Genomic DNA, 10,563 nt, shown 5'->3' with positions numbered 1-10,563 from the left:
AAAACAAGCGATTTGCAGCAAGTTGGGGTTTGGTGAATATGACTTGGAACAACTGGTGCAGAGTGAAGTCAGCTGGTTACATTGAAACATCCCCAAGACATCCTGAAATAACTTCTGTTGCAGGCTTGGAATCATAACCGATACTCTGAGAAACATTGTTGTCTGAACACAATCATGTGTTCCATAATTGTACTGAAATATAGGAACTCTAAGATGAACAAAACACAAATGTGAACAAATAATAAGAAGGATCACAAATCTAGCCAGATCTTTTTGTTATTGTTTTGGTACGCGGTAGAGATGGTGAGATGAAGCTTCCTGAAGCATTGAAGCTTTCCATCCAATTGGTTCGCTCATGTGCCGAAGCTTCATGGAGCTTCATTTGCTCTACTGCGCCACCAAGTGGACAATACATGTAAAACAGGCAGAGTGATCATAACAACACCATGGCTTTGGTGTGTGAAGCTTTAAATTTAATACATTATGTTTATGATGCCAATACATCAATTGTTAACTTATTAATATTGTGTCTATCTTTATGATATAATGGCGGGGTCAAAATCAAAACTCGAAACCAATTGGGAGAGGGTTGTGATGTGACTGTGGGTGAGTGGTTAGAATATCCGACTTTCAGTCAGAGGATTGGTGATTCGAGCCTCGGCTCTGCTAGTTCATGTTGATGTGTCCAATTTTGTTAAAGTAAAAATAAGACCTTTTCCACAGTGCTGGGCTTTTTGAGACTATTTCGCCTGCTTTATAAAATACCCTTTCACAGGCACACATGAAGCTGGGTACAGAGAGGAAGGGGGAATCCATTGAGTTTCGCTGCCTCTTATATTTCAAATCGCACGGCAAACCCACGAACCATTTTCTGAATCAGTCACGTGGTACGACTGGCTCGCGAGGCTTCGAACGTCACCACATACGTCATCGACACAAGCCTCGATATGCGCTTCACCAAAATCTACCTTCGCCACGCGCATCGAAGCCTCGACACGAAAGAACACATCACTAGTACGCGGTGCAAAAAGGTATCGAGGAAAGACACTCAGACCTCCACAGCTGGATGTCATGTGCCACAACCTCAAACATGTTAACAGGAAAGCCGTGTGGCGTTCAAGTGTAATGGGAGCGAGTCCTCGTCTGGAATGTAGAAAAACAAAATCAAAACCAGCAGCTGTAATGTTCAAATGTTCAGAACCCTACAAGATACAAATCCAACTCGCTCTGGGACGAGAGCAGCAGGCTGCCGTACGGCATCAACAAAATAACAATACCAAACACAAGTGAAGACAATCCCTTTGTCAGCTCTGGTGTTCATGTCAGAAACAAAGACAGCTTTCAATGGAACATTGTTCACAATGAAAGGGTCGACTGGATGCTTGTGTTGGAGCTACGGGGCCAATGTGCTCAGAATGAGTTCAAAGCTCTAAACTCAACTCCCACTCTCCGTCACTATGGAACAAGCTGTTGATAACCTAATTTATTATAATATGCAAAGTATTTCAACATGAAAACCTGAGGGATTATTCAAATTAAAGCCCTGCTCTTTTTGGATGGAATGATTGTCAGCTAAAGTGGTGAAGGCAGAACCCTCATTTCAACACCCATGTGGAAATGTTCTGCGGTTAAAAGATGAATACATAAACAAGAGGGCAACAACAATCTGCTGCTTCATCACGGTCCACCAAAGAGAAACTGAAAGCACTCCGTGTTTAAATGTTATTCTTACTGAACCAAATGTTTACTTCACTGTCACGCATTTAATTTGTAATACCGGCTTTCCATGGACCAGTTTGTATGAACCAAGATAGAAAACCAATGCCACGCATCCTGGACCTGGGCCCCGTTCCTCGTACCTGGCTTACGGAGTTAGCCGGATAATTTTCAGGATAAGATGACGTAGGTCAGGCTTTTCGGTTCCACGAAGCAAGTTTGGAAAAATCACCATAGCAACACATCCAAATCCTTGAACCTGCTCCAGCGGGCACACGCAATTATCCTGATGACTTCTTCTGGTTCGAATTAACAAGACTGTTTGAGGGCGGATCAGCCTTTGAGAAACCAAGATAGCCTGACGTCAATCATCTTGGTAATTCAAGGTGGATAATAGGACATTTGATCGACTTAGTTGAACCACGTACGAGGAACGAGGCCCTGCACAGCTGCTCCTGCTCTGCAACACATGAAGGACTTTTACACCGGTTAGAATATCAATATTTTACAGTTTATAGCTTCATCCTGAAGTGAGGAACCTTGAGCTACTTCCTGCTAAGCCAACACACTTGATTGTCGCCTGACAGCTTCGGCCCATTGCTGCACCTTAAGTACCGCTGAACCTACAACACAAGCTCCTTGGTCGAGGCAACAAGATGACAGTGTTCTTTAGAAAAATACAAAGTCGAGTCGGTCGATTCAAACCCTGGACATAGCGCATCGCTGACAAATCACTGTTCTTCCAACCTGAATGTTGAATTGGCTAAACTGGTATTAGCTCTGCTTTTCCTGAGTTCCACTTGAGGAGAGGATCTCCTGATCGAGAGCCAGCTGAAACACTGACGCTTACATCTCTTCTGTAGAGATTAGAACCACTAAAATAAGATGATGAAAACTAGAACTCTAATGCTTTGCAGTTTCCTCGAGTCACAACAACAGACACTGATTTCACAATGACAAAGAACGTACAAAAAAAGAAAATGATGTTTGGCATTAAAGTGCAGAATTATGAAGGACGTATTGCTCATTGGTAATGATAATCAGGCTTTTAGAAGTTAGTCACTCTCATATAATCCAAATAGCACAAGCTATTAACAGGCTTAATACAATGTTTTTTATTAAATGGCTGATTAATAAAAGCAATGAGTAGTAGTACAAGCTAAACTAAAGCACATTCTAACAGTTCAGACACACAGACGCTGTTGTTGGACACTGCAGAAGTGGGTCAACCACTTTGGGAATGTGAAAGAAGCAACACAATGTATATCTTAGTCTATTAGAAACACATTTTCTCCAGTGCAAACACAACTACCTCTTCATCAAACAACAGAAGATTGACTCATTTGAGAGCTCCAATGATTTGGTTGCACCGGCTGACATTAGTGGCTGCTGTTTTTGCCAATATGCAGATGATGCGATGTGATTGTGCATAACCGGTTACTGACTGAGACTGTCAAACTCTACAAAACTACTAGCTGTTAAAGAATGTGACAATACATTCTCATACAGCCAGCGAACCATAATGAGTGGGTAAAAAAAACATATTGAGAGGGTGTCAAGAAATGATTCTCAATGGTAAATAAAGCATCTTTTACATTTCCACAGAACTAATTCCATTCGGCTGCTGGAGATAAAACTCTTCCTTTAGAGGCTTCCACCTGAAAAAACCATCAATAACAGGAAGGCTGGAATACTTGTAATGTGATGTTTAATAGTGCAGAAGCCTGGAGTCTCATTGGTGCTAGAAGAGTGAAGCCGGACGACTGGAACTAGTTAGTGAATTAAAAGAGTATTTGTGATGAAGGGAAACCGAGCAGAGTGACAGGCTGTTGGTGCACTGATGGAGTTAGCGCTGTGGAGATGGAAAGTATAGTTACTTCAGCAAGAGGACAGGTACATGTGGAGAACGTTTAGAATTTGCATGAATTAGGAAGCAGGAGACTTTAAGAATAGACTGTTTCTAATATTTGCCGTTCCAAATAAAGCCCTGGATCTCTCTGCCAGTCGATATTTGAGGATTTACGGTAGACTCACAAAATGTGATGAATAGTTCAGTAACAATACATTACATACAAATACATTAAAATTACTTTGTCTCCAGACCAATATGTTATATATTTTGGACCAACCCCATTCTGTTAAAGTGTTAAATCCAAACCGGAGTGTTTATGGAACCAGAGTTACGCATTTATCTCAGAAGAGTAAACAGATAATCACATTCACTCCCTGATAAGCCCCTCCCCACCAACCAGCTGGAAGATTCAAGTTAAACTACACCGTCCTCTGGATTGTTTAAGTTGGAGGTATACACTCAGTAAAACCATTTACATGTCATGTTTCACCACAGGAGGTCTAAGGTCTGAACATTCATCCCAGCTGCTGTTCCATGCAGTCTGAACTCAGCACATAAAACTAAAAGTATTTGATATTTCATGAATATTTTCACACCACTTCCTACTTTGGTCCGTCTCCTATTTACAACCACTGTTAAAATAATTACTAATTACTGTGTGTTTTTTCTGTGACGCTCATCCATGAACAATAAAACATTTAAAATCACTGTGTGTGTGTGTGTGTGTGTGTGTGTGTGTGTGAACACACACGAGGCATTCCACTCCAATTGACTCCTAAAAGTGCGTGTTTCTGAATGTGTGTTCTAAAGCGTGTTCGGTGCAGGTAGGCAGCTCTGTGAGGGTCTGAAGGGGCAAGCTGAAGAGAGCGGGTCAAGCCAGTGACTGACTGGCTTTTCCAAATGCCTGGCAGCATAGTCTGTTGGCCAAGGTCAGGGAGAAGGTCAAAAGGCCTACAAAGGTGCCGAGAGGAGGAGGACACTTTTCCTCCCTTATATTCTCTTATTGGAAAAAGTTGTCTTTGTCACTCTGACGTCCAAATGAAAAGCACTCATATCTCTTGACTATTAGCTGAAAGCGCTTGGTTCTCCCCAGCAGCAGATTGGAAGTTGTCGGCCTCTCCTTGTGTGGAAGCTGAGTGGCACCGAGAGTAGCAGGGACACTTTCTGTCAGGGGGTCGGCTTGCATTCCATTTAGCTGCGTTGTTCATGCTAGACTGAGGCTGTTAGGAGAGCTCAAGCAATGACTGGAGTTAAAGAGGAGAGATGTTCCCCACTGCTTCGGTAAGGTAGAGTTAAGTGGTAAGCCCACCCTTGGGTATTATTGAAGGTAGGGGTAAGAGATAGATGGCCATGTTGCTGGGTTGTTTGTTCAAGAGGTGAAAGCTTCTCCCTTGAAATACTTTGAATAGTTCTGAACCCATGGAGAAACGATGACATAGGCATGAGAGCTCAACGCCCAACTCGCTGGGTGATTTCTCAGTTACGAGGTGGAGTTTCCTCCTTTGAATAAATTCTGGACCCAGGCGAGGGGCGTGGCCTGATGTCAGGAGTCATCATCGGTGTCCTCTATCAAAACCTTGGTGTCACGGGTCTTGGACCTGAAATGGGAAAACGGAAGAAATAGTTTACATTGTTGACTAACTGTATGAAGGCTTACAGCACAGGTTAGCATGTTGAAACCATGATTCTACTACTTTTATAGATACTCCACTATTGGCCACGCTAGTGACTCTTTTGGCTACGGGGCTGGAATGCTGGTTCCCCCAGACCATTTTACAGCTCTTCTCCTAAAAGCTTCAGGCCTGAAGAACACTGGCTGTCTTTAGGTTCTCTCCACGGCGCTGGCTATCAACTGGGTAAATCAACCCAGGGTTTCTCAATCTGGTTATGAGCAGGTTCACAGAAAGGGGCGTTTCTTCTAACATCTGACCAATCACAAACATGGACAAGTCTGCTGTCTGCGGCATATTTTACGAACCAAGAGAAAACTATAATACCAGACAAATACAAAGAACATAATTTAACACATAATTCAGGCTGAAAGAAACAGTTTAAACTGTCAAATGAAGATTGCTGACAGTGTGAATGCATAAATTAACTGATTTATAATATCCCTGATTTGCCCAACTACATGTGTGTATTCGAAAACTTAACGTGTTGCTTTGGTGTAAAACAGAAGATACTTTACTCAGCCCATTGAATGGCAATATGTTTGCCTTATTCTCTGAGCTGCAACCTGGTGGTGTGAAACACACTTATGAGCAATGTATGAGAATACATCTGCAACATATTCATTTAACAGAATACACACATGTAATTATTAGGGCTGGGCACGTTAACGCGTTAAAAATGCATTAACGCAGCAAACTATTAATGGCGTTAATTATTTGATCGTGCGTTAACTCTTTTTTTTTTCTCCAAGTCCAGATGGAACATTAATCGTGCATGCGCAAAGCTGCCGCTGAGATACCTGACAGCTGTACTTCACATCTCCACCTCATTCAACCTGACACTGCACTTGTTCAAGCCAACACAGACTGGACTTTTCTCACTGAGTAAGGAAAACTGAACAAGATCAAAAGCACTGATTGCTTTTGTATAAAGTTAATCAATTGCTGGTCTTTAATATACATCTTTAAAAAAGGTAAGCAACAATTTGAACATGGACAAAAGAAGGAGTGGCTTGACCCTATGCGTTGATGAACAACGCGAAAAACAAATGTACATCTGCAATAGCTATTTAATTCCCAAGTCATATTCAATTGGCGGTGAATTCTCTTAACCTACGCCTTCCCACTCATTTGCTCCTCCTGCTCTTTTTAAATCAACATCTTGTCAACTGGTGCATGTCGATGGTCTTCTCTTCTCTGGGGACAATGACTTGCTAGCTACAGATCTGCAGAATTGGTGGGGATGACCTTGATCCATACTTTTTCCATCTTGCTGCTCCAATCTCCCAATCTGCAGTAACCAATCACCTTTGTATGTCCCCATAGCACATTGCCATCTGTTCCTGTCGAGACTCACTGTGAGGCCAGTCGTGGTCTGCGTAGACTCATGCTGTAGCTCCTCTTCCAGCTCTTCTTGCCCTGCCGGTTCCTGACCCCGTCCTCCTGGTCCATCATCTGCTCCAGCAGTGTCTGGTCGTCGGCATTGAGCGGAGCCACGCTGATGTCTCTGACGGCCCTGAACTCTCCACAGTTATTCAGGTGTTCGTTCTCTAGGCGGAAGAAGTTCCATACAAACCGTCTGGGAAGGAGAGGCACATACTGTTAGTAGCCAATTTGACTTACATGCTTACACCACATATTAAATATTATAAAATAGTCAATAAAAATCGTCATCACATGCTGTATCAGTAGTCACAAATGTTTCGGGGGGACATGGGTGATGACTTGAATGGAAGACAGATTAGTTGATACATTTAATAGAACATGAAAGATCATTAGATCATAGATTTAAAAGGAAGAATCATTCTTTTTATTCTATTTTAAATAATTCAAACAATCACAGCCACAACATTAGAATAGGACACAGGATGAAATGTCTAGTTAGCTGCTGACTGGACAAAATTGGAATCCCAATTACTTTGGTTTATTTGATAAGGGGACAGTGCACATTAATAAAAACATTTCTGTAAGCCAAGAGGCTATTCTTCATCTGTAGTGCTGAAACAATTAGCCGACTCATCTATTGGTAATTACATTTAATTACAAACAATCTTGGTAATCGATCAACTGTTCATCTAAAGTGATGTCAAACATTTGCTTTTTACAGCTTTTAATATGAAGAATGTTTTCTATCTTCGTAACCGACGGTTGATCAGACAAAACAAGCAGTTAGAGGAGTTTGACTCTGGGAAACTATTCCTGACATTTTATGGAATGATGGATCAGGGAAAAGAATAATTGACTGGTTAACCCCAAGCGACTCAAGGGAGGATAAAGAAGAAAGGGATGAAGAAGGAAATAGAATGATTGTGTCTACCTAAAGACCTCCATTGGGGCGAGTATAGTCGCCAGTATGTCAGAGATGCCGTGGAAGCCAGAGACTGTGCTCAGGGAGACAGTTAAAGTCCATGAAAAGCGCAACAGCACATCCTCCACTATAGCACTGTAGTAATAGGCCTGGGCAGAGATAGAAAACAGGGAGAACACGTCATCACATTGCAGGTAATATTGCCAGGGACTGGTATTGAAAGGATCAGACTACTGGTCCTCCCTGTGAAGAGAAATACCTTTTGTGGGTAGACTATCTCCTCTCTCAGAAAGGTGTTCTCTCCTGCGTTGCGGTCGAACAGGCCCCAGTCCATCTTCAGATCCCAGACGAGTGTGTAACATGAGCTGACCACTAAACAGCCGATATACAAGTAGAGGAAAATCTGGGCGTCAGCGTGGGCTTCAGCTAAGGAGGAGAGGAAGATGGATGTGAGGTTAGGCAGCTGGTATAGCATTAGATTTATATGTTTCAATTGGGCACAAACATGCAAGTTCCTCAGAATATCTTGTACATAACAAGAAAAGCTGCTTCATACTAAATATACAGTGGTCAAATAGGAGCATTTACGCATCACAGGGAGATAAAGAAGAACCGGAAAATAAATAGTATGTTACTGTCTGACTGTTTAGTGTTTTTTCCCTCATGGTCTTTGGCAGAATTTCCAATAGCTAACTGGAAGAAATTACTTTTCCTAGTTGTCACTGTGAATCTTGTTTTTCAGGGTCTGACAGGACTTTGGTTGTACAATAAGCAGGCGTTCTCAAGACAACAGAGACATAGTAGACGTTAGGAACACAAGGACATCTTACTAAATTATGTAAAAATATAAAATGACAGGGAAGATTAGTAATAAAGGTCTGTTTGATATAAAGGCCTGGTGCCATCTGTAATGGATATTGTAATAAAGGTGTCTGTGTAAGCGTTGCCCTCTGAGCATTGAATACAACACAGATGTGTAGTCTCCATTCTACCTTTATGCGTGCTGTACAGGGCAGCAAAGGTGACAACAAAGAAGGAAGTGGAGTATTTCCCTGCGTTCACCAGGTGAGGGAATGCTCGCTTGGTGTCGCGGTAACGTCGAAGACACTGGACGAATCGGAACCAAGCAGGAAGACACTGGATCACCGCACGGACGCCATAGGAGTAGGAATTACACACATCTTTACCTGGAGAGAATAGCAGGCCAATAATGTAATTATGACAAGGTGCGGGTCCATCATCATTGGATCAGAGTCTTCACAGCCTTTAATTGTATAGTCTTACCTTCACTGCTAATGAGTCCATCGTGTTTTTTCCAGTCCAGTTCAAAACTGTAGAAACAGATCATATACTCCAGATCCATCAGAACCACACCAAGAGAGTTCAACTGGTCAGCCAGCCAGAAGTCTGCAAAGCCAACATGATGAAACGGAGCCGTCACCACCCGAAACTGTGAAAGAAAGGGACGGAGAGGACGTGTCAGAGATCCTGAAGCATTCTCTGGTGTGCTCTGTCAAGGTGGATTGACTCACGTCACTGTTCTCCATCGACTCATTGATTTACACTTAGTCCATTGGTATTTGCTCTTTATTTTGGGTGTTGTGATGGACCTCGCCGGCATGTAAACCTCTCTCATGATGACCAAAGCAGATATGAAATCACACTTTGTAGTTCAGCCCATTGATGGTGCCTGAAGACATTAAAGACCCAGTGAAGTGAAAATGACACCTTTCCAGTTTTAAACCCTGTCCCTGTGTTAGTTGTTCCTATTGTTTAGCTTACATGTCAACTCTCTCTCTCTCTCTCTCTCTCTCTCTCTCTCTCTCTCTCAGCATCGAGCTCCACCCCATTTTCAACTGCCATAGTTAGACTTCAGTACACTGCCACAAACACCTGCAGGACATCAAGTTGCTCACACTGCGTTCTCAGGCTCTCGGACCCTCTGAGGTCTGACAGGAGTGATAAAAAGGGAGACCAGCTTCTCTGTCAGAATGTGGGTTTAAAGCAGTAAAACACTCTGAACATGTGCTAGCAGACATGGAGTTAAAAACCCGGCAACGGGCAGGTGAACTGAGATTTGTTGTGATAAAACCACACTGAATAAAACTGCTTTGTGATCAGACACACAGATATACTTAATTTTAAGTGTTCAGGGCTGAGACCATTATACAGGACGAGGTCAAGGATATGACCCTTTGAATGTGTGGCTTGTTGTGTTGCCTGAGTGAGGTTAAAAGATTCCAAAGTATCCATCAAATCTTTGACAAGAGTCTGAGACGGGCAGCAGACATGTATTTTAAAATCACCAAAAGAAGAATGTTGTCATACCGAGACATAAAATAAGCTAAAGGTTCTCTAAACTTGTGGATAAAAATACTGTTCGGCTTTGGCGGCCTGTAGATTATTAAAATGATGACAGGTGCTTTCGAGTTGACCATAAACCCAAGATGTTCAAAAGGTGTAAAGTTCCTATGTAATCTTTTCTGTGAATAACAGACAACCCCTCCCTGGTTGATGAAGGTGTGTAAGACCAGGGGGGTCCTCTCTAGGACTACAGACTCCCGCAGATAGCCAGGTCTCTGTAGCTGTGTGCTCTCCCTCTAGCAGTGAGGCTGTGACTAAGTACATGTAGACTACTTAAGTACAATTTAGAGGTACTTGTACTTTACTTGAATATTTCCAATTTAGGTTATTTTATCCTTCTATTCTATTACATTTCAGAGGGAAATACTGTGCTTTAAATACTGTGCTTTAGAATATTTATTTGACAATATTGGTTAATTATAAACATATAAAATAGTTAACATGAGCTCAACTTTTAGCAGCTGTATAACATTGGTGATGAACACATTAATGCATCAATAATTATAATATAAATCCAGTGATAAAAGCCTGCTGTGAACATATTATTTGAAATGTTACTTATGGACGCTTACTCCCCGCAGGGAGCCGAGCGTCGCTGCTCTCAGTTAGGGGCCAACTTCAGTCCCCAGGCCCAACCGGGGATAGTCGCCGTG

The 10,563-nt window shown here is 42.3% G+C and overlaps 1 protein-coding gene across 2 annotated transcripts in view; it reads right to left on the bottom strand.

The window, feature by feature from the left end:
- Positions 1-5,088: 5,088 nt before the first annotated feature.
- Positions 5,089-10,563, bottom strand: part of LOC306734916 (xenotropic and polytropic retrovirus receptor 1 homolog) — a 39,235-nt gene continuing 33,760 nt past the window's right edge. For both annotated transcript variants that reach the window (XM_079216328.1, XM_079216329.1), the window contains exons 11-16: positions 8,831-8,996; positions 8,539-8,733; positions 7,806-7,972; positions 7,556-7,695; positions 6,596-6,817; positions 5,089-5,166 (exon numbers count right to left, since the gene is read on the bottom strand). In XM_079216328.1, the coding sequence (XP_079072454.1) occupies positions 5,112-5,166; positions 6,596-6,817; positions 7,556-7,695; positions 7,806-7,972; positions 8,539-8,733; positions 8,831-8,996 (945 nt within the window). In that variant the 3' untranslated portion in view covers positions 5,089-5,111. The remainder of the gene's footprint in view (positions 5,167-6,595; positions 6,818-7,555; positions 7,696-7,805; positions 7,973-8,538; positions 8,734-8,830; positions 8,997-10,563) is intronic.

This window comes from Taurulus bubalis, assembly GCF_910589615.1.
Source record: "Taurulus bubalis genome assembly, chromosome: 1".
In the NCBI taxonomy this organism is placed as follows: domain Eukaryota; kingdom Metazoa; phylum Chordata; class Actinopteri; order Perciformes; family Cottidae; genus Taurulus; species Taurulus bubalis.
This window is presented reverse-complemented; position numbering and strand designations above follow the sequence as displayed.